General features: G+C 37.4%; 1 protein-coding gene across 1 annotated transcript in view; it reads right to left on the bottom strand.

Moving 5' to 3' along the window:
• The window catches only part of LOC140730130 (uncharacterized), an 80,831-nt gene that overhangs the window by 31,422 nt on the left and 23,885 nt on the right, over positions 1-25,524 (bottom strand). The window contains exons 6-12 of the mRNA XM_073050263.1: positions 25,152-25,237; positions 21,029-21,109; positions 20,423-20,573; positions 16,401-16,570; positions 11,811-12,032; positions 5,402-5,610; positions 2,024-2,158 (exon numbers count right to left, since the gene is read on the bottom strand). Coding sequence (XP_072906364.1) covers positions 2,024-2,158; positions 5,402-5,610; positions 11,811-12,032; positions 16,401-16,570; positions 20,423-20,573; positions 21,029-21,109; positions 25,152-25,237 — 1,054 coding nt within the window. The remainder of the gene's footprint in view (positions 1-2,023; positions 2,159-5,401; positions 5,611-11,810; positions 12,033-16,400; positions 16,571-20,422; positions 20,574-21,028; positions 21,110-25,151; positions 25,238-25,524) is intronic.

Raw genomic sequence — 25,524 nt, 5'->3', positions numbered from 1 at the left:
GCAGAGCACTGAAGAAGAACAAGCAGTTAAATAACTTTCTAAAATATCTGACACTAGCTTTATGTTGCCTTTTCTACTTGATTTCTTGCATTGACAAATCTGTTCTGAGCATGTCACATTGCCACTTGTGGAGCCTTGACAGGTGTACAATTGGATTTGACATTTACCTCCATTGAAAAACTTACCATTTGGTTATAAAGTATTTGTCAACATCCTGTTGCTGTGAAACAACTTGCAGAAATGCAAACTCTTAGTATTTACTTACTCAGCTGAGCACTAAAGGCAGCACTAAATGGATTCTTCCTCTAGTGCTTAAATAGGTTTTTGCATTATGCAAAAGTGTTGAAGCACTTTTAGAGGTGATGCAACTCTTAATTTTAAATCTACATTTCTTTGTTTCCTATTTACATGGGAACATTAATTATCCTGTTGGCATGTTAAAGTTCTTAAAGGTATGAATATCAAATTCCAGAAACTGCGAATGATGTTGGTAATAATTAGATATAGAAAGTAATCAGAATCATATATGTATGGTGCTTTTTGGGACTTCACAAAGTGAAAGCATCTAATTTGTATATGTTATAACATTCTGTCCAATTGCAACTGCCTTACATTAGGGATATGAAGGGTTTGAAGAGGATGCAGTCACATATAATTTGTGGACTCATGGATGAGAATTATGGTGACTGGATAGACTGAAGTTGGCAGAGAAAGTGAAGAAGAGATTTGATGGAGCAGTTTAAAATGATTAACTGTGTAGATAGATAGATAGATAGATAGATAGACATTTTCATTGGCTGAAATGCTATAACAAGAAAGCACTGATATAACATGATTGGTAAAATACACCAGACAATTCAGTGCCTATAAAAAGTATTCACCCCCTTTTAAGTTTTCATATTTTATTGTTTTATAACATTGAATCACAGTGGATTTAATTTGGCTATTCTGACTCTGATCAACAGAAAAAGATTCTTTCGTGTCAAAGTGAAAACATATCTCTACAAAGTGATCTAAATTAATTACAAGTATAAAACACAAATAATTGATTGCACACTAAATCATTACTGGTGCAGCCAGTTGGTTTTAGAAGTCACTTAATCAGTTAAATGAAGATTTCCAGCATTTGCAGATTTTCTCTCATTTGTGATTGGACAAAATTGAATGGTGCCCTGAGTCTGGTATTCATTATCATTTCAGCCATAAATATATCTAGTTGTGGAATGTAGGATTCATCTGTTTCTTAGGAGAAATATTGTGTCATTCTTTCATGATAATGGTCAATTGATCTTCTGTAACTAGTTTTTTCAATATCTTTTTTACCATGGAAACTGATCTTTCTGCTTCTCCATCTAAAGCAAGGTATGGCGAGGTAAAATGGCACCTTATTCCATTGTGGTTTATGAATTGTTCGAATGGATAAAATAAAACTGGAAAATGTTATCTGATCTAATGGAAATACATTTATGGCAAAAAGAGGTTGTATGCCTTTCATTGTCAGCCTAGGGTGCTTCACAGCCCTACATACTTATAACAACTCCCAAATGGCTATCAATTATTGTAAGAAGCTGTTCACACTTTTTCTTAACAAAATAATCAATACAGAATTGCTGAGGTTGTCTTGTTTCCATAATTTCCATAATTGAAATGTCAGGTCTTCTATACCTTTGTCAATACTGAGCCAATAAACAAATCCTCTGACAATTGTCTTTATATTTACTATATGGAAATAGAGTTCATCAATAACCTTCCTTTGTAGTCTCTCTTAATCTATAGAAATAGGTTCCAAAGTTACAACTTTCCAAAATCTTTGTGGGAACTGTTCAGCTGATTTTTTTTCACTTCCTATTCTTGTGATAAGTGGGTTTCAAATCTCCATAAGTAGCACTATATACACCAAAAATTTGCTGCCATGTATTTGACTCTACTTGTGAAATTCGGTTCCATTCACTTGACAGAAACTACATTTCAGAAGTGGAGAAGAATGTGAATTAGGTTACTACATCAATATATAGAGCCTTACCTTGCTGGGTTCTGATCTAAAGATTCAAGGTTGGTCAGTAATTGTTCTAAACCCTGCAGTAGGTATTGAACAGCATATCGTGTCTGAGGACCTAATCCATTATCCCGATCCAACACAACCAGACCTGCATAGAACCTGATGATAAATGAGGAAGAAGGAAGTTTACATCACTTGTACACAGATCAGAATGTTAGATTAAGTTACTTGGCCTAAAATTGCAAAAATCCTCAAATGTTGGTAAATATTTTATGTTCACTCACAATAATTTGCCCCATCAAAATTTTCAAGAAATAGTAAATGAAGGAGGGGGGGGGGGGAGAGGGGGAGAGAGGGGGAGAGAATTTATACTGCACAAGCTCCTTTGTTTTTTCTAGTTCCATCAAGAAAATATTGTCATTTACATGGAGAGGCTCCTTCCCCTTCCACCAGATGTCATTAGCTGGAGGGAAAGCCTTAGAAGTTTTCCAACCTAAGTGTTCACATATTCAATTTCTTCCTCTTAAAAAGTACAACAATCCATTTAACACAATGAGCCAAAGCAAGAGAACTTACTTCTCTTCACCATTTCCCTTACTGTTTGTTTTACCCATATAACTTAGCAAGCATGGAAATATCAATTTCCAAAGGCAATTCCCAAGTTGAGGATATGGATACATCACCTCGTTCACTGTCTATCTCTAGCCTATTGCACTCCACATCTAGCATCTGTCTTTTTTCTTTCATCTAGAGATTTATTATATCTTGCCTAACTATGCTGAAGATGTTCTATAGGTCAGTTGTGGAGAGCGCCCTCTTCTTTGTGGTGGCGTGTTGGGGAGGAAGCATTAAGAAGAGGGACGCCTCACGTCTTAATAAGCTGGTAAGGAAGGCGGGCTCTGTCGTGGGCAAAGTACTGGAGAGTTTAACATCGGTAGCTGAGCGAAGGGCGCTGAGTAGGCTACGGTCAATTATGGATAACTCTGAACATCCTCTACATAGCACCATCCAGAGACAGAGAAGCAGTTTCAGTGACAGGTTACTATCGATGCAATGCTCCTCAGACAGGATGAAGAGGTCAATACTCCCCAATGCCATTAGGCTTTACAATTCTACCGCCAGGACTTAAGAACTTTTTAAAAGCTATTATTAATGCTTTTTGAGATGGTGATTTAGATGCATATCATTTTTTTTACTGAGTTAAGTATTGTATGTAATTAGTTTTGCTACAACAAGTGTATGGGACATTGGAAAAAAAGTTGAATTTCCCCATGGGGATGAATAAAGTATCTATCTATCTATCTATCTATCTATGTAAAACTATTTCCAATCACCCACAGCATTACATAAACCATGTATTTATTTTAATTTACTAAAAATTAATTCTCTCAACTTCAAATCATCTTGTCATAAATAACTTCTAATTACTTTTCTTAGTTGTGTCTTGATAAATTTAAGGCTAAGTCCTCTTGCACTTACTGGATAGCCTGCTCCAGTTAATTCTTACTTGTAATAGATAAGGGAAAACCATGACTTTCCCACAACATCAAAAGCCTTTGATGGATAAACTTGGCAGGCATAGTTTCCTTACCAATCTCCATTAATTTCCATCTACTGACACCCAGCAACAAAGATGGTTTTGTGTACCTGACTCACATTTATGATGATCAGACTTAAAACATACATCAATCCTTTTAAATATCATTGAGCATTTTCAGCTTTTGTTTAAGTCAATGCATTCTTAGGAGTTAGGTCTTTATTCTTTGGAGCATAGAAGGTTGAGGGGGGACTTGATAGAGGTATTTAAAATTATGAGGGGGATAGATAGAGTTGACATGGATAGGCTTTTTCCATTGAGAGTAGGGGAGATTCAAACAAGAGGACATGAGTTGAGAGTTAGGGGGCAAAAGTTTAATGGTAACACGAGGAGGAATTTCTTTACTCAGAAAGTGGTAGCTGTGTGGAACGAGCTTCCAGTAGAAGTGGTAAATGCAGGTTTGGTATTGTCATTTAAAGTAAAATTGGATAGGTATATGGACAGGAAAGGAATGGAGGGTTATGGGCTGAGTGCGGGCTAGTGGGACTAGGTGAGAGTAAGCGTTCGGCACGTACTAGAAGGGTAGAGATGGCTTGTTTCCGTGCTGTAATTGTTATATGGTTATATATGGTTATATTCACTGCCAAATAGATTACGGGTTTATTCATAGCTGTACCCAAAATAAAATATAACAACATGCCTAATGAATTGAGCTACACAATTTCCAACCTGCTTAAAGAAATACTTTGCTGAGTAACTTACCTTATTTGTATTTCTTGATGAATAATTAAGAAATGCCCAGGTGTTGGTCTTAATCACATTCTTACATGCTTTTTGTAATTGCTTAGAATCTACAACACATTTCACCCATCTAGACCACAATTTCTGGTAAGATGGCAGCTTGCTTGGACACAGCAGCCACTCCAGGTCCAATCAAAGGTATATTCATCTAATACGTCTTTTTTTTTTAATAATCGCAAGTTACTGCTGGATACTTAGGTACTGCAGGACTATCCCATCAGAGAGTTGCTCAATAGCAATGGAGCTGCACTTATTATGTACCATTGTTGTGTTGTTGCCTGGACTTGTTGTGTACCATTGGACAGTGCACAGTGCAAGCATAGATATTTGTTATTGGGATTGCAAGAGCCTTTCAGACGTTGGTAACAGAATACTACAAGTCCGGTTCACTGGTTTGCTGGAGAGACTGACGGGAGGAGCTGCGTTGCCGTGGTTGTGGAAAGGACTAGGCCCTCCTGCCAAGGAGGATATCCTGTTGCAACTGTCCAGTGGAGGAGACACCAAGGCGGTATGGGAGAGACCAGTGGCTTCTGTGGGTGCCCTGGAATCAATCTTGTGTTGGGGGCTAACCATCAATGCTGCTCTCTCAGTTTCACTCAGTGCTCATTTGGTGGAAGAACAAGTTGTACCAGGTCAGCTTACTATGGGATAGGTAGGGTTCGTATTGTCCTCATCTACCTCCCCAGCAGCACATAATTCTCCATAACTTCCACCAACTCCAATGGGAGCCCACCCACCAAGTGCATCTTTCCCTCAAAGTCCATCTGTTTCTCTCTAATGTACTTTTCCAGCTCTTCCATTAATTCATCTGTTCCATGTAAGTCAATTTACAATTTTGGAGTACTGCACAGCTGGAAACAGTGAATGGATGTAGATATAGAGATAAAAAAGTTATTGATTGAAATAATTGTAATTGTAGATCACAAAGGAAGATTAAAGAAAATCTAAATAAAAGGGTAAAACTAAAACTAATAAAAGACAAAAAAACATTGAAACAGTTACATAAATAAAAAACGTAATCAGGACTCCTTTCCCAGGTTTCAAAGGCAAGTTTAACTACTCACCTAATAGAAGGTTCTGTTGGTTTCTGTGCTAGTGCTGTGTGCAAAAACTTCAATGCATCATTATTCTTCTTTTGAAATAACAGCAAACGTCCAACATGGAAATTATATTGCCATTTTTGAGGTTGCAGTGATAAAGCATCCATGTACTTCAGAAAAGCCCAGTCAATGTAATTTTGCTCATCAGATTGTGTTGGTTTCTTTTGACTGTCCTGAATTATATGTCCATCAAGATAATAGAGAGCATCAGTCATATGTCAAAAGCATATAAATTTGCAGTAAAAAGAAGAGAAGATATGGGGTAAAATCATGGCTAAGTAAGTATTATTTAATGCTATGCTTGCATTTCTGACATTACAGGCAAAGCTATATTCTGTATTCTTTCAAGTTATACATATAAATATAACATTTGCTAATGAGATTTAAAAGGATATTTTACATTTATCCTATTTATGATATACTTTGAACACATTAGCACAATTTCCACGGCTGACATCTTACCCCCAGTCTTAAATATCTAGAATTGGATTCTCCTTTGAATTATCATCTATTTTTGGAATAATGATTTTTAAAATCTGACCCCTACAAACTGCTGCTGGAAACTGCACTAGAATTATCCACTTGGAATTTTACCAGTTCTTGTTCAGGGTTATCTGTATTCAAGCCACTATATGCAAAGGCAGAATGGTTACCACTTCCAATGTGTAATTCCTTTGATAGTTTTCAAAGGCACCTCTGGAACATAATCCAGAGATATTTAACATGTTGAAGATACTGTATGTCTTCTCAGGCAGTCTCCTAAGATGAAGCTAATGTGGGATCTGCAGAGTCTTCTACATGTTAAGCACAGGATAGTTCTTGAGATGGTCTGCTCCTTCTGCCACTTACAAAGTGTCTCTTTCTTCTCCCAATTTTTGGCTTTAATATCTCAATATCATCTGAATATTCCTTCTTCACTGTGAGACACCATGGGCCAGAGGATCCCAGTGGTCAATGGAATATTGCATTTGTCTTGAACATTTTCCATTGTTCCCTTGGTTTTCTCTACCTGAACAGAGATTAGAATAGTGTTTTGGGAGTCTGGGGTTGGACATAATCAATGAGACCAACCGAGTGTAAAGGGTCTTAATGAAGAGAATGCTTGCCTGGGACAGAACTTTAACCTTGCTTCTATTGTCTTTCCAGTAATTTTAGAGGATTTTGTGCAGTTAGCCAATGTTTTGAAAAGCTTGCAGTAGATAGACCAGGTCTGTGCTGGTACATTGAAGATAATGGTAAATTCCATCATTAATGTCCTTTAATGGTGGCTCTTGAGATATGGTAAGTAGTTCACATTTTCTACTGTGAACTATTCTAGCCTGTGTGGTGCTGTGGTGGCAGGTAGGTAAAGAACATTTATTTTATTAGTGTTGAATGTAAGATCCGTTCTCTTGAATACCTTATTGGAAGTGTTGGATGATATTGAATCTTGATATCAGAGAGTAGACAGATATGAGTACCCTCTGCATACTGCAGCTTGATCACTGGCATCTGTGCAATCTTGGTTCTGGAGTAGAACTCCTATGGGTGAAAAGCTTCCTAATAGTTCTGAAGTTAGCTCTACTTCTGCGCGAGATCTGTTGGAGGTCAAACAACTATAAGAAAGACTGAGAAAAGGATTGGGACAATGGTGCAGCCTTGTTTGACACCAGTATCCACTAAGAATGGTTCTGTTGTAGACCTATTGATGAATGTCACAACTTATATGCTGTTGTGGAGACAGAGACAAATTTTTGGGGGAAGGTGAATTTGAGGAGGTTCTTCAAAAGCCCTTTGCAATGATGGAGACAAAGTCTTTGGTGAGGTAATCAGAGATTATATATGCTGTTTGCAGCATTTTTATGTACTTGTCAAATGGTGAAAATCTTGTCCACCGAGCTTCTGGATTAATAGAACCCACACTGTCATTTGCAAACAACATCTTCAGCAATTAAGGAGTGGTAGAAGAGATCCTGGTGATAACTTTTCCACTGCCAGGCAGCTGGAAGCACCTCCTTTTACCACACTTTCTTGAACTTGATCACGGTTACTGCATCTCTGAAGTCCCTTGGAATATTCCCTTCCTTCCTGATGTGTATGATGAAGCAACAGTTTTAAAAAATTTTTTTTACTTAACAGATACAGCATAGTTATCAGCCCTTCCTGCCCAATAAGCCTGTGCCACCCAGTTACATTCAAGTGATAAATTAACCTATTAACTCATACATCTTTAGAACGCAGGAGGAAACCCACACAGTCATGGGGAGAACATACAGACTCTTTACAGACAGCAGCAGAATTGAACCTGGGTTGCTGCTGCTGTAATAGTGCTATGCTAACTACTACACTAGCATGGCACCCCAAAAATCCTAATACCAGGAGTGGGATTTGAGCACACTTGGATCAATATCCATTTAAGTCCAACACCTTAACCACTTGGCCATCATGGTTTTTTGTGACTAGTTTTTCACTGCTGAGTTTCAGGATTTCAGGGGAACTCTACTTGAGTCAAATTGTGTCATTTTTAGTTGTGCTCTGTGAATGGTTTATTAAAATAGCCTCAGCCTATAGTTACACTTGGCAATGCCTCCACAAAGACTATGGTAATGTTTGTTTGCTTTGAAGTCTGGAGCAATTTTTCATTTCTTTAGATGACTGTGCATGAGAGCATCCTCTTCCAAAAGATTCACATTTCCACTTGTTTTGGAGAATAGCTATCTTTATCAATGATCTTGTTTCAGCTCCTTTGGAAAATTTTCTGCTGCCACTGTATCTACACTTGCTGTTTTCCCTGTAAAGTGAATATTATGCAGGCTTGTATGCTTCTTAAAATGTTCAAAGCAGCATTGGTGGCCTTGAATGTATCAACATTTTCAGACCTATCAGCCTTTGTATACTTGTTCAAAACTTGATATAATAATCTTGCTGTTCCCTTGATTATCTTCGAACTCAGGAGCGCATGCTATGGTGGATAGACTGGGGGGGGGGGGGGGAGAAATGAAATGTGATTAGATCTGAATCAACAGCATGTGCTCCTGAGTTCAAAGATAATCAAGGGAATGGCAAGATTATTATATCAAATTTAGGTAAGAAAGGATGAAAGGAGGATCAAGTGGACTACGAGCTCTGACATAGATTGGATGGACCAAATAGGTGTTTCTGTGCTATACATATGGTTCAATTTTATGCATAAATGCCTGGACTGATTTGATGGACTTATCCAAATGGCCAGAGTCTAAATTCACGGCTGATGCTTTGTTTACAACACTGCAATATAAAATATCTTGTTACATTTGGAGGCACTGATGAATACTGTACATTTCGAAGCCAAAAGCCATGGATGAACCAGGAGGTACGTCATCTGCTTGATGCACCATCAATAACTCTCAGAGACTGGAAGTGAATGATAGGCTTTTATTAACAGCAAAAGGGAGCACGACATCTCGAAGACTGAGGAAGGAGCAGTGCCCCAATCGCCTTTATACAGGGGTTTGTGGGAGGAGCCACAGGAGTAGTCAGCAGCAGTCAGCAGAGGGGCATGTCCAGACAGGTATACATAGTTTACCACACTGCTGAAGGCTAGATCTGTGGCATTCAAGTCTGGCAACCCAGCCCTGTACCAGAAAACCAGGTATGATTTGCGGAGGGCTATTTCAAGGGTGAAGGGACAATTTCAAACAGGTTGGAGGCGATAGCAAATACACGGCAACTCTGGCAGGGACTGGAAAACATTACTTGCTACAAAGCAAAACCCAATAGTACGAATGGCAGCAATGCTTCACTACCAGGTACCTGGAAAGGTTCTGAAAACCTGTGCCAACCATCTAGCGGGAGTATTCAAGGACATTTACAACCTCTCACTGCTATGGGCAGAAGATCCCACTTGCTTCAAAAAGGCAACAGTTATACCAGTGCCAAAGAAGAATAATGTGGGCTGCTTAATGACTATCGCTCAGTAGCACTCACATCGACAGTGATGAAATGCTTTGAGAGGTTGGTTATGACTAGACTGAACTCCTGCCTCAGCAAGGACCTGGACCCACTGCAATTTGCCTGTTGTCACAGTAGGTCAAAGGCAGATGCAATCTCCATTGCTCTTCACTCGGCTTTAGACCACCTAGACAACATAAACACCTACATCAATATGCTGTTCATCAACTAAAGCTCAGCATTTAATACCATCATTCCCACAATCCTGATTGAGAAGTTGCAGAACCTGGGTCTCTGTACCTCCCTCTGTAATTGGATCCTCGACTTCCTAACTAGAACACCACAGTCTGTGCAGATTGGTGATAAAATATCCTCCTCACTGATGATCAACACTAGCACACCTCAGGAGTGTGTGCTTAGCCCACTGCACTACTCTCTGTATACACATGACAGTGTGGCTAGGGGTAGCTCAAATACCATCTACAAATTTGCTGACAATACAACCATTGTTGGTAGAATCTCAGGTGGTGACGAGAGGGCGTACAGCAGTGAAATATGCCAACTAGTGGAATGATGCCGCAGCAACAACCTGGCACTCAATGTCAGTAAGACGAAAGAGCTGATTGTGGACTTCAGGAAGGATAAGACGAAGGAGCACATACCAATCCTGATAGAGGGATCAGAAGTGGAGAGAGTGAGCAGCTTCAAGTTCCTCGGTATCAAGATCTCTAAGGATCTAACCTGATCCCAACACATTGATGTAGTTACAAAGAAGGCAAGACAGTGGCATACACTGACAGAAAAATAGTGAATAAAAATCTTCAAAAAGTGATATTATATGATTCATTAGGTCTATTAGCAGATGATGATGTATTTATGGAGATTTAGCATTCAAAATATTAGAATTTGCATTGTAAATGCTGCTGTTTATATAAACTTTCGGACAGCGTTTATACTTACTGAATATAGGAGACCAGCCAGGAATGGCTTTGAATAATAATATATTGAGGTAACTAAAACATGGCTGAGGCTTTTAACAGCAGGTAAGTTGATGTTGATATAGAGTCAACTGATGTTACATAAGTGGAAATAGGTAAGCTTAATGAATAGTTTAAATAATAAATCAGGATTTGATATGACACAAAAACCAGTTAAAAGTCTGGTTCCGGCTCTTACAGTCAGTGACTGGGGAACAGGATCAGTGTTGAATACCAAATGCAATAAGTTTGATATTTTCAATATTTAGGTCAAATATGTGTTGGGACAAAAATATGATAATATAAAACAGCACAGCATTTGAGAAAGTTGTAATGTAGTAGAGCTGATGGAACTTAAATTATGGAATTGATGTGAAACCTAAAGTTATAGTGCCACACAGCACAAGAACAGGCCCTTCACTTTCTCCTGGAATCCCGTTCATATTTTCTCTCTCATCTTAAACCTATGTCCAATCTTTTTTTTGATACCTCAGCTTTTCAAATCGTTAACAGAATCAGAATCAGGTTTATTATCACTGTCTTACATGATGTAAAATTTGTTGTTTTACAGCAGCAGTACAGTGCAAAGATATAAAATTACTATTCATTAAGAAATAAGCAGTGCAAACGTAAAAAAAGTGTACCTGAATCATTGGGTGTGCATCTCTTCCCTGATGGTAATAATGAGAAGAGGGTTTGCAGATGGTGATGAATGCTGCCTTCTTAGGCACTGTCTCTTGAAGAGGTTCTTGATGGTGGGGAGGATTGTATCAGTCCTGGATCTGACTAGGTCTACAATCCTCCCCAACATCTTCAATTCTGTAAATTGGAGCCTCTTTATCAGGCTGCAGTGCAACCAGTCACAATGCTCTCCACTGTACATCTGTAGAAATTTGCAAGAGTTTTGGTGACACACCAAATTTCCCAATGAAGTATAGCTAGTGGTGTTCCATATTCATGACTGCATCAATTTGTAGGGCCTAGGACAGGCACTCTGAAATGCTGATACCCTGGAACTTTAAGCTGTCCACCCTTTCTGTGACTGAACCTCTCAATGAGGACTGGTGTGGGAGAGCATGTTGGAGAAAAATAGGAGGAGCTAAGGATTAAGGGATCAGAAAGAGTAGATAAATCCTTGGAGGTAGTTCTCTAGGTATGACTGGACAGATAGGATTGGACCCAGATGGGTTTAGTTCCACTAGGTTGGGCAATGGTACAGAGATGATGGAGGACAAAGATATCGCGAATAAACAAATGAATGTTTATTTATCATACACACCAGGAAAGCACTAGATCCTTTTTGACAAAGCTATTGTTAATCATGCCAAAAAATGTGGATTGGTAGAGAAAGTTAAGGCAAGTTAGATTATCACAGTCATACAATAACTTTTAGTGTCATTCATTAGGAGAAAGTGTTCTAAATAAATTTCTGTTTGTGTTGATCTGATTATTTTATTCTTTGAAAATATAATATTATAGATTCATACCTTTACAGACTGCTGGGATTTCCAATTGTAAAGTGTTTGGATGTAGTCTGCTCTTGAAGATTGTCCTTGTTCCTTTAAGTAATGAAATTCCAAGTCCAATGCCTTCAGTTGTTCTATTGTGGTTGTTCCCTTCTTGCCATGAAGTTTACATATTGCCAAGATTTCATCATTTCTCCCAGCGATCTCAGCAGCACTAAGCTTTTCTGCATCGTCTTCTTTATCCTAGGGATAGTTACAAATCACTGTCATGCTGAAATATATAATATGCATGCTGTTAACAAAATAGTAAGGCTCTTGAACAATAGGAATATCACTATTTTTTGAATGGCTGTTAGCAGCCCAAATCAGGATATGGTATTGTGATTTCCTGGCTAGAAAATGCCTCTGGGAATGATATTAGACAGCTTTGTGAGTCACTTTTAACACTGTGAAAAAAGAAATGAAAACTGAGAACTTCTGTAGCAAGATTTACTGACAACATAGTGCTATTTAACTGCTTAATGCCATGCTATTGTGGTGAACTACATATACCTGTCTGGACTGCTCCTGTGGCTCCTCCCACAGACCCCTGCTGACTGCTTCTGTGGCTCCGCCCACAGACCCCTGTATAAAGGCGATTGAGGCCTGATGCCCAGCCTCATTCCCCAGGATGTAGTGTTGTTCATTCTTCCAGTCAATAAAAGCCGATACCTCGCTTCTTACGTCTCAGAGTGAGTTATTGATGGTGCATCAGCTATGCAAAAACATTGTTGGTTTCAGTGCAGTGTTCTATTTTAATATGTATTGCAAGTTCTCACAGCTATCAGTATGTAGCTCAGAGGATGCATTCTATGCAACTAGTCCTAAAGAGACACGTCAAATCACAAGCAATAGACTTCCAGATACAGGACAGGTTTGCTCTAGAATTATACATGCTATGATAATGGGTGGAGAAGTTGGGGGTGGGTGGGGGCTGAAACTGAAATGAACAGCCTGAATAGGAAAGTGTCTGTGCGTTTTCTGTCTTCTTTTGTGGGCTGAATGAAAAGTAGATGAAGTTTTGATTGCTTGAGCTTGGCTGATCTTACTCATACAATAGTGAGCAGCAAACTGTGAGATGTTGTAGAAACCAGCAGTGTTAGCCTAAAAGAATCCTGAGGCTAAGAAGCTGAGAGTGAAAATAAACTTGCTTTCCATGGGAAAAAAATACAGACTAAGCACACATAAGGCAGTATTTAAGGTTGCAGGTGGTGATAGATTTCAGGGCAAAAAATGCAACAAGAATATCAGTCCTTCAAATATAATGTTTTCATGGGAAGCAGGGTTATTAAAACTTAGTTGTTTAACTAAATTAGTTAATAAATGAGAACTTTTTTTTTCAGACCAATGAATTTTGTCTTTTATTCTACTAATTAAATCACTTGGGGAATTTTACCTGGAACTTAACTGGAGTGCAGAGGCAAATGAAAATGCCATAACAAAATATATGTATACAGTGGATTCTGTTTAATTGAGACACATCGGGACCAGTACATTTTGGCCCAATTAAGTGGCTGTCCTAATTAGCCGAAGTTTCATGAAAATAGTTAAGAAGGTATAAAGAACACAAACTACCATTTAACTGAGTAACAAATTCTGTATTTAAATAAAATACAGAACAAGTTAGAACACTAAGAATGCTATTACAGTACGATAAAACTTTATTAGATCCTAATAGTTATCAACAGAGGAATTAATTCAGTGTACACTGCTGTGTTCTTTTGGTTCACTGGAAATGAACAAAATCAGCGCAGACACTTAATGCAGATGGTGCACTGCCTTCATACAATACCGTACATTCGACAATTGCATGTTGCAAATCTTCATTTTGATTGTAACATTCAAGATGACTGTTGATCCCTTCAAATTCTTCATTGTTCCTAACTTGTTGAAGTAGTGAAATCATTTTATTTTCACCCATGCCATTTTTTGGCATCTTCAACCATGATTACTTGAAACCACAGTGAGAAAAACAGTTCTGAATTGTCTACCTGTTTATTTCTCACCAACTATCAGTGACAAAAATCACTGATTTTTGAACACAAATATACACAACTGACACCACTTAAAAACTGTTCACTCTAAGCACAGTGTAGTGTGTAACGGTCCTGCAAGTGCATGCGCCTGGTGCTAGTTAGAAACTATTCGGCAATAGTCTTCTGTCCAATTTAAGCAGTAGAGTGTCTCAAATAAATCCCGGCCTTTTTCTCAGTTAACCTCTGTTCTTTGAGAGTTGTCCCAAATAAGTGGCTGCCCCGATTAGCCGATGGCCTAATTAACTGGAATTAATAAGCAATGCACAAGATTGCTCTTCATATTAAGCCAATTTTCTTGGAATGTATTTCTAGGACCTTATGTACGAAGGTGCTCTCCATCAATTACACCAAAAGTTGTGTGGGGGCCACATAACTAGCTTAGGATATAATTTAAATAATCTTATTACTACTTATCTATTTTAGATGTGAACTCCAGTTAAATCATTTGAAACTCATCAGACAGGCATTGGGCATTGATCACACAAAGGTTTCCAAAGAAAATAATTGGCTTACAACTACCAGAGCTTCTTATCATGAACATAGTGGCTAGCAGCTGAAACAAAAGCAATCAAAAATTAGTCCACCCTTTTTACTGGAGGAATGCTATCAACAATTAATTCTCTCAAGTGAAAATCCATAGTTTTTAAGCTATTGAAGAGCAACTCTTTATATTTTAGATAACAGAACACTCATTTTTTTTATTTTAAAAGCAACTTTTAACAATATGCTACCACCAGGCATTTCTTCTTCCCTGGAAGGGCTAATCTCTCTATGACTCACTGCTTCACGTTTCTATCTTCATCAACACCCTGAGATGGAGAGCATTTCCAAAATTCTCCTTTATTTCAGATTTCCAGCAACTCCAGTTTTACACATATGAGGGTTGACTGATAAGTTTGTGGCCTAAGGTAGAAGGAATCAAATAATGCAGCATACGGATCTTGGACCTCCAGAAAGTGTCCACAGCATGGGTGATTGATAAGTTTGTGGCCTTGGTGATTATGCAGAAAGCTTGAAGTTAATAACTAATCTCCTTCTACCTTAAGCAACGAACTTATCAATCACCCCATGCTGTGGACACAAGATCCGTATGCTCCATGACTGCTGGACTAAGTGTGTAAATGTAGGAGGGGACCATGTTGAAAAATAGATGTGCTAGGTTTTTATAAAATTGACTCCTTCTACCTTAGGCCACGAACTTATCAATCACCCCTTGTACAAATGTACTTTGTTTCCTTTCTTCCTTCATTCAGTTCTTGTTCCAAATAGATCAGCTGTAACTAACAAGCTTTGACTGAGTTCACCCTGCCAGAGTTATCACCATATTCTCCACCTATCACAGACATTTCCTTACTTACTCCATCCTTGCTCACCTCTGCAATCTAAAACATATCTGATTTCTAGCTCTTCCTACTTCTGATGAAAGTATTGACTCTGTTTGTCTCCACATATGCTGCCTGACCTGTTGAGTACTTCCATAAATTTCCATCTTTATTTCAAATGTTTCCCTTAATATTTTATATAGTCATAACAATGACATCTTGAAGAAATGGATATATTGTAGATTATGGAACTTTAAAAAAATGGAGTCACTACTTTTTCAAACATGTAACAACTGGGATTGTGTTTCCAGGTACCAGCTCTTTCAGGTTTCTATCTCGCACCCACTCTCTTCTTTTTTTGTCCTTGACCGCGTAAACTATTCTAAAGAAACTCAAATGTAGACCATATTATTTATTTCCTGATTCAACCACAAGTTCAACAAAGTTACTTATCTCTGTTCCCTCATTTACACTTCAGAGCAACCTCTTCTTCTTTCAAGAGAAGATAGGCCAGTCTTCTTTGGAGTTTTGAAGAAGTAACCTTATTCAAACATATAAGATCCTGAGAAAGTGTGACAGTGTCGATGTTAAAAATTTTTCGCTAGTGGGAGAGTCACAAACAAGGGAACATAACTAAAAATAAGGGGCCTGCTATTTAAAACTGAGGTGCAAAGTAATTTATTTCCTCCAAAGGTAATGAGTCTCTAAAATACTCTGGCACTAAGACTGATGGAGGCTAGACCATTCGGATATATTTAAGGAGGAGAAAGCAAAATATGTAGAGGATTCAAAACTGAACATTTTGGCAAACTGGCATAGGAGTAAAGACCAGCATAGGCCAGCCAAAGATCACATTGTTAGGCAGGGCAGGTTTGAGGCACATGATGGTCTACTCCAATTCGCATTCTTTTTGTTCTTGTGTTTCTTTATTTGGTCTATTCTGTGTCATTATCCCTCTTGTACAAACGTTTGTAATTTAACTCTTCTGAAATTCTATCCAAACATTGGCCCCACTTGTTCTTTCATCATTTTTCTTAAATTTAGAACTTTTCTAATTTTCTCCATTTCTAATAAAAGTGAATCTAGGATGTTAGTCTTTTTCAGTGTTGATAGTTCTTGTGATTTTCAGTCATTACTTTAAGTTTCAAGCATCTATTGTATTTTGTTTTGGGTCAATTTGGATTGTATGGAATTAAACAATATAGCTGCCTTACCATCTTCACAACTCCATATATCACCTTCACATAGTAATGTTCCTCCAACACCACACCCAGCTGGAAGTGCAATTCAGGGTCCTTTGGTTTCAATTTTATAGCCAAAGCATAGTTCACTGCCGCTCTATGTAGTAAATCCACAGGGGATTTCCCATCTTCGTAGTAAGACACTGTGACATATTAAAAACAGTCAAAGTACATAAGTACAAGCTGACTACAGTTTTGAAACAAACCACAGCTAATTGAAAAATCTGCACTTTGAACGTGATTTGTACTATCAGCCAAAATACAACACTTCTGAGAAAAAATATTATGTAGAGTTCCATCTTTCTGGAAAGTAAATAGGCCCTTTTTAAACCCCACTGATTTTCACAATGACCATTCTTATGGATAAATCTCAGGCTCATAAAACAATACAGTGCAGGAAGTCATCACTTAGTTTATCATGCAGGCCCAGGCTCTTTGGTAGAGATATTCAAACAATACTCACCTTTCCAATAGCTGTGTCATTTTTATTCCCCTTCAAATATTTATCCAACCTTTAAACCAAATCAGATTTTACCATTCTTTGAGTGTATGCTACAGAGTAATTCAGTGCATTCAAAAGGTTTCTTCATATTGTTCAATTCAATTGGAATCTTTTTTATTATTTACTTTATCAAAACCATTCATGATTTTAATACCATTATCAAACTTCCTCCTGATCTTCTATGCTCTAGGGAGAATAAACCCAGCCTCTCCATTCTCCCCAAATAAGTGAAGACTTTTATCCTTGTGCCTTTCCAGTAAAAGGAATGTGTCTTATTGTTATGCTTCTCAGCTGTTGTTTGGACTTGTTTTAATGAAGCCATTAGCCAAAGGAGGAGGCACAAGCCTTTGTCACCCATTGGGCTGAAATACTTTCCTAAGAAATACTGAGCGGAATTTCAATTGCATTGATTGGGACAATTGTCATCCAATCTCAATATTGGCATCTGGCATCCCTTGCTTGTTATGGCAGACCATGAAATTGTGTTGAAAATTTAAGAGTTTTATTAAAACATGGAAAGCAATATGATGGCATGCATTTTCCAAAGGTACTTAGGGATGTGAACCACCCTGTAAAATATATGATCTTTCACTACAGCTCATATGTCATATGTCGAAACATCGATGTGTTTCTTACTTTTCTGGTAGACTTCAATCTTGGGCCCGATTAAGGCCAAACTGCATCAAAAATGATATTATGGAGATTAGCATGTGACTCACTGAATTGTCTAGCTGCACTATATATGGTTATCGTTTACATGAGGGGAATTCCAAGAATATCAAAGGCAGAAACAAAAGTTAAAAAAAATGCTGAGCCAAAGAGGCACATATTCAGAATGATAAATAAAAGCTTTTTCTAAGGAGATGAGTTTTAAAGGGGTTGGTAAGGGACATAACTGAAAAATGGTGGGGTTTTAGAAAGGAATTGCTGAGTATGAAGCTTAGAGTTATAAAAGGACTGTCGTGCAATGAAAGAAGGAGAATGTACCAGAGATCATAGTCCAGTGAGTTTTTGAAAGAGGATTACTATAGGTGCAAATAATTTTGTCATGAAGTAAACTATTTACGGATGAAGTCTATAAATTGGGTAAAATGAATTCCTGCAAAATGATGAAGGAATTTTGAAGAATTAATCTGAGCAGGACCCAATAGTTTGTTAGACTGGAGTGATCAAGGAAATAGAATTTAAATAGTAAATTGGTAGTTTGAGGAGAAGAGGGAGATCCAGAAGCACCTGGATATAAAGGTAATGGACATCAGGTACATATATTCAGAAAGGTAGTGAAAAAAATTGCAGTAGCACAGTGCCACACCCCCACTTCTTTTGCCTCCCTCCCTGTCCTTTCTGAAACATCTAAAGCCTGGCAATTGAAGTAACCATTCTTGCTCCTGAGCCATCCAAGTCTCTGTAATGGCCACAACATCATAATTCCAAGTACTGATCTACACTCTAAGCTCATCGGCTTTATTCATAATACTCCTTGCATTAAAATAGACATATCTCAAACCATTAGTCTGAGCATGTCCCTTCTCTATCACCTGCCCGCCCTCCTTCTCGCACTGTGTGGTGAACTACATATTCCTGTCTGGACATGCCCCCTGATGACTGTTCCTGTGGCTCCTCCCATAGACCCCTGTATAAAGGTGATGGAGGTCGGAGCCCGGCCTCTCTGTCTCCAGGATGTAGTATGGTGGTCACTCACTGCTCGTTCTTTCTTCCAGTCAATAAAAGCCGATATCTCGCTTTTACGTCTCAGAGTGAGTTATTGATGGTGCATCACACTGTCTACAAGCTTTCTCTATTTGTGAGCCAACCGCCTCTTCCTCTGTTGCTTCAATTCGGTTCCCACCCCCCCCCCCCCCAGCTATTCTAATTTAAACTCTCCCCAACAGCCTTAGCAAAACTAAAATGTCACTGTATTTTTCAATGTTTCAATGTACATGTGACAAATAAAGCTCATCTTTCATCTTTAAATGTGATCCGTTAGTTGTCCATAGTGGGGTCAAAAAGAGCACTAGCTTCCCCTATTCTATGTTTGCATAGTTTAAAAATATGCACAGCATTTTGGTGGCGAGCTACAGTGGTCTGTTTTGACACTGAAAAGCAAGAAGCTGCAGATGCTGTGAATCTACACATAGAAGAAGCATACAGAAGAAACCTACTGTTTTCAGTAGATTAATCCAAAAACACTTCTCCCAAATATTATCCCTTTCTGGCACTTGTTGCCTAAAACCTGAGGAAAGAGGATCGACTTCATTTCTTTATCATGAGATTGATTTTGATTTTGTGCAATGGGGTGCTAGCATAGAAATACACTCAGTGGCCACGGCCACTTTATTAGGTACACCCGTACACCTGCTTGTTAATGCAAATATAGAATCAGCCAAACAGGTGGCAGCAAATGCTCAATGCATAAAAGCATGCAGACATGGTCCTGGGGTTCAGTTGTTCAGACCAAACATCAGAATGAGGAAGAAATGTGATCTAAGTGACTTTGACCGTGCAATGATTGTTGGTACCAGATGGTGTGGTTTGAGTATCTCAGAAACTGCTGATCTCCTAGGATTTTTGCACACAATAATCTCTAGAGTTTGTAGAGAATGGTGCAAAAAAGCAAAAAGAAATCTAGTTAATGGCAATTCTGTGGGGAAAAATGCCTTGTTAATGAGAGAGGTCAGAAGAGAATGGCCAGATTGGTTCAACCTGACAGGGAGGTGACAGCAACTCAAATAACCAAGCACTACAACAGTGGTGTGCAGAAGAGTATCTCTGAATGCACAACATGTCGAATGTTGAAGAGGATGAGCTACAGCCGCAGAAGACCACAAACATATATTCAGTAGGCACTTTATTAGGTACAGGAGGTACATAATAAAGTGTATAACAATGAGGGGGGGTCAACCCACTTCCATACTAATAAATTAAAACTCCATTGTGTGAAGTTAAATTCAACAAAGTTGGAAATTTGTGATTGATGTTGAGTAAAAAAATCAGGAAAATTCTTCAGAGAAGGAAATCCTATCCGACCTGGCTCACAGAACTTCATTCTCAAATTTTGTGGCTGATTCTTAAGCTCTTTACAGGTTTGGGATGGTTAATAAATCTATTTCATATATTGACCACATTACAATAATGAATACAGCTTTTACAACTATTATTGTTTTATTTAAACAAGTATCTTCCATTCTTTTTTTTCTAAATATTTAGTTTTTTTAGAATTCAGTCGGTCAAAAAATGCTTAGATTGCTCTCTCCTGATTAAGCCGTTTCCTTCATTTTTGTAGTCTGTTCCAGAATTACTATGTCACAATATATTTAGGAAACTAGTCCTCTTGCTAGCAGGATTGAAGACACAGCCATAATACCATTAAAAAAGAGGGAATATAGTAAGACCATTACTTGGTAACAATGCATAGTCCTTAACCCAAAATAAAACTTACATTGCCAATTTGTACAAAAGAATTAAATAATCCTATAAAAGAAAGGTACAGTACATGCAACATACAATCCACTGTCATTAAACATGCCTGATTTGGAAAGAAGTTCTCTGTACATTTCTATTTCATTTGAAGCATTGCTGCAGAGTTTCTCAACATTCTCATCATTATTAGATGGGTCGTGAAGATCCTTCTCCCAGGAACGCACCTTTTGCACAGCACAGAAAAAAGAAAATTATTGTGGTCTACTGAACAATGCAAATGTTCACAGAGTATTATCATCATTTCTTTATACATATTAAAACAAAAATGCTCATTGAACCATGGTGATATTGATTTTCCAAATGTGCTTTATTTGTGCATTCAATTTATATCATTGAGGTAATTGACACCTGTATATTTACAATTTATACCATTTATACCCAGTAAATTTGTGGCACAGGTAGAAATGGCACAATGGAAATGAATTTTACATTAAATTCATATTGTTGCAGTATATTTTCATGACAAAATTACAGAATGCTGAAGTACTGCAGTATGTCAATAAACCATGTCCATCAGAAAGTTGGAATTCATATTAAATATCAGATATAATGAAGCATGTTAGCAAATTTATGCAAAATTTTCACAGACGTTATTGCAAGAAAAGTGCTTGCTTTTTACCTGTACAGTATGGTTGAGTTGAGGTTTTGGCTTTGATGTAAGACCAAAGTCTGTTTGATACCATGAAGTCCCTGTAACGTCCTATAGCAAATCAAAAATATTATGAAAGAATAGCTATGAATATCCAGTTCTTTAAAGTGAATCAATTATTAGGACAAAATCTGCAGTGATATTTCAATAAACTAAAATAAATACCTATTCATTTCTGACTGTGTTTATACAGCAGAATACGACTGGCAAGATTTATGGCCCTCATACATTTAGACTAAAAATATCGCTATGGCATTACACATTCTGTTGTACTTATTTCAATGTTTCAGTACACGCTTATAATATCCCATTTCTGCATGTTTCTTGCACCTTTCAATGTACTAATTTCTAATCATTTCCTGTCTTCAATAAAGATTAGCATCATTAGTATGGACCACTTGCTTCTGCAGCATTTATATAGCGTTAACTTTAAAAGTGAGTTATTTGTTAAAATTCTGTTAAACATTGAGCCATGTATGAAGAAATCGGCTGACCTAAGCTAAAGTGTTTTACAGAGATTCAAAAATATAGTTAAAAATGTCATATTTGTAAAATTGACATGAGTTTAATTTGTCTACTATATTTAACTTTCTGTTATCTCAGGGCTATAAAACTTAAGTGGCCTTCTGTATTTCCCTTTATAAAAATTGTATTTTATGGTTACGAAGGATGGAAAAAGCTTGGAAAGGCAGAGGAGTGATACTGTTATGTGTTGATTGTCTTAGTGTCATAAAGAGGGATGAGCTAAGCTCATAAAAACAAGATGCATAAATATAATAAGAAATGATAAAGGCAAGAAGTCACTTATGGGAGTGGTATACAAGCCCCATAACAACCAACAGATTTGTTCAGAGCATAAAAAAGAAATGATGGGATATCGTCAACAAGGATAATCATCTGAGATTTTAATCTGTATAAGGACTGGAAAAGTTAGATGGGTATAGTCACCTATATAAAGAGTTCGTATACTGTTTTCAGGATAGGTTTTTTAAAAAAATGTATCGTAGAACAAACCAGAGAGAAGGCTACACCTGGCCTTTTATTGTGCAATAAGATAAGATTAACAAAGAATCCCATAATAAAGGGGCCACTATGTGACAGTAATCAAATTGAGATTCAATTTTACATTCAGTTTAAGGAGGAGAAAAATTAGTCCAAGATCAGCATTCTAAACCTAACGAAGGGTAATTAAGAGGTCTAAAAGCAGGGAAAACTTAAGTGATATGGAAAGTTAGTGTAACCCCCGAGTAGTGCTTGTTTTGTCCCATGTGACTGGTCACCGCACTCTTTACGAGAAAAATCAAATGACATAGTACTACACTAGGTGCTAGTAGGACATCATAAGCTCTAGATATCAGGAGGCAGTGAACAGAACACACACAGTTCTGGAGTTAAGTTTTGTTGCTTAAAAAAAATAAGATATACAAAATATTTACATGAGTAAGAACAATTCAAAATTCCAACATTTTGTTTAGGTTCTAAATCTCAGATATCAACAAAAACCAAATTCCTGTTTCATTAGAATCAGTGATATTCATTAGAATAACCTTTGTTACTCCAATTTCTCTAACTAATTAGATCTAGTGTTATTCCCTATTTAAAGGTTTACAGACTAATATTTCCCTTTTTTATCCCTAGTTCAAAAACTAATTGAATACCTATTCTTAAGTATTATGGTTAACTTCAACTTCAGTTCAAGTCAGTATGTCTACAATTTCAAATTCAAAAATTATATATCTATACAGCTTAATTCCTTTCATAACAATTCTTCAACATCACAACTTTAAGCAAAGTAAATCTCATTCAGTAATTTACCAAAGTCTTTGCAAAAATAATCAGTTCTTGCAGAAAATCCAATTCAGATCCTTCCAATTGAATTGAATTGACTTTATTACTTATATCCTTCATATACACGAGGAGTACAAATCTTTACGTTACCTCTCCATCTAAATGTGCAATTTATTGTAATTTGTATTAAATAGTATGTACAACAGGACAGTCAATATAACATAGAAATACAACTGTGTCAGATGAGTTAATCAGTCTGATGTCAGGGTGGAAGAAGCTGTCCCAGACCCTGTTGCTCCTGGCTTTTATGCTGGGTATCGTTTCCCAGATGGTAGCAGCTGGAACAGTTTGTGGTTGGGGTGACTCAGGACCCCAGTGATCCTTCGGACCCTTGTTACACACCTGTGTTTGTAAGTGTCCTGAACAGTAGGAATTCCACATCTACAGATGTGCTGGGCTGTCCACACCACTCTCTGCAGAGTCCTGCGATTGAGGGAAGTACAGCTTCCATACCAGGCAGTGATGCAGCCTGTCAGGATGCTCTCAATTGTGCCCCTGTAGAAAGTTCTTAGGATTTGGGGGTCTATGCCGTACTTCAACTGTCTGAGTGCCTCTCAGTGCCTCTTTCACCACACAGCTGGTATGTACAGACCATGTGAGATACTTGGTGATGTGTATGCCAAGGAACTTAAAGCTGTTTACCCTTTCAACCCCCTCCCCACCCCCCAGATCCATTGACATCATAGGGGTTAGCCTGTCTCCATTCCTCCTGTAATCCACAATCAGCTCCTTTGTTTTTGCAACATTGAGGGAGAGGTTGTTTTCTTGACACCTCTGTGTCAGGATGATGACTTCTTCACTGTAGGCTGCCTTGTTATTATTTGAAATTAGCCCAATCAATGTTGTATCGTCAACAAATTTAATTAGCAGACTGGAGCTGTGGGTGGAAATAAATTTATACATCCAACTGTATTAAATCCTCTATGTCATGAAATATTTCATTCCTGAGCTGGTTCTTTATCTTGGGTGATTAATCTTTTTGTTTCCTGTTTCCTTGGACGAAATAGTTGATTATCCATGGAAAGTTGATTCGTAACAGTTACACAAAAAAATCTTGATCAAATCCCTTGGTGTGATTTAACAGAACTAATTCCCGGTTACAGGGTAGAGATGTTGGACACTTGTCTCTGGCAATATTGTTTTATTATAGCTGCTACTTGTTATAGCTTTAATATATATTTTACAACTATCGTCTCTCCTCCAGGGGTTTCACCCTGAGGTTTTCAACTAAGTTGGATAGAGATACTCACTACAAATATCACTTTTAACAGTTTTTTCTTAGTCTCTAATAATTAGCTGTGTTTCTCTCCCTTTCCTGCACTGCGTCAGCCATGCCTCATTCTTGCATAGCTTTTTTCTCAAGTTCTTTTTTTTAAAAAAAAATTCAGTAAACCTTGTTTTTATCCCTCCACAGGTGGAACTTTCTGACATTATATCTTTGGGTTTAATTAACCTGGATTACATTAGGTTAAAGAACACTCTTGGGATCCAATGGCAAACATTTATAAGGGATCTTTCTGAATTCACAAAATTCATAGATTCCAGTGAAACTAACAAATTCCAAGGGTGAACCCACCATTTGTCGTTAACTTAATAAATTAAAGATAGAATAATAATAAAATAATAATAATGAAAGAATAATTTAAAAATCATATAGAGTACACATGGAGTGTCTGAAACAGAATGTAGACCTAAGTTGTCTAAGTAACTATTACTTTAAAAGGCTACTTTGTAGCTTCTGGAGTTTCGAAGAGTAAGAAAGAACTTGACTGAACATATAAGAAGGGGTCCTGACTGAGTGCATGCTGATACTTTGTCTTAAGGAAGAATCTTAAACTGGAAATCCCTATTTAAAAATAAGGGATTTTCTTTAAAAGAGTTGAAGCATAATTATTTCTCACAGAGGGTTGTGACTCTTTGCTGTTTTGATCTTCAGAGACCAGAGGAAAGACAATTTTAAAATATTTTAAGGCAGTGATAAAGACGATAATCAAGGGTGAAAGATAGCCATGATTTGATGGGAATGATAATTTCTGGTTACAGTCAGTTAAACTAGGATCTTATTAAATGGCAGGGCAGCTTTAGCAGTCTACTACTGCTCCTAATTTGAATGCTTACATAAATTACTTGCTATATTGAAATCTATATCTTTATCTATGCAGGTAATACAATTATTGTTTTGTAAAACTTAAGTCAAAATGATGAAGCATCAAGAAATTAAGGTTTAATTTCCACGAGTACTAACCTTAGAATCCAGTTCAGCTGGTGGTCGGTTAGGACACTGCTTTATATGGGGTCCAAGTTCCTTCAGTTGCATTGTATTTGGACAACCTTAAAATCAGCAGTAAAATTATAATCATAGGTTTAGACAAGGGTCTATATAAGCCCAATAGCCTAAAAGCAATTGCAATTTTAATGTTCAAAAAACAGGCAAGGACTTGGGCAGTGAGATTCATTAGAAACTAAAGTATACAAATATTTTCCTATGCTCATTTGTTCCATGTACTGTGGTAAAAGGCAATTTCATTCAGTGATTCCAAACATGTTCAGTTCTCTTAATTTGACCTGCTGCTGGGGAAAGCATAGTATGCATAAAGTATTGAAGTACTCATGTAGAC

Source organism: Hemitrygon akajei, chromosome 7 (assembly GCF_048418815.1).
Source record: "Hemitrygon akajei chromosome 7, sHemAka1.3, whole genome shotgun sequence".
Classification (NCBI taxonomy): Eukaryota; Metazoa; Chordata; class Chondrichthyes; order Myliobatiformes; family Dasyatidae; genus Hemitrygon; species Hemitrygon akajei.
This window is presented reverse-complemented; position numbering and strand designations above follow the sequence as displayed.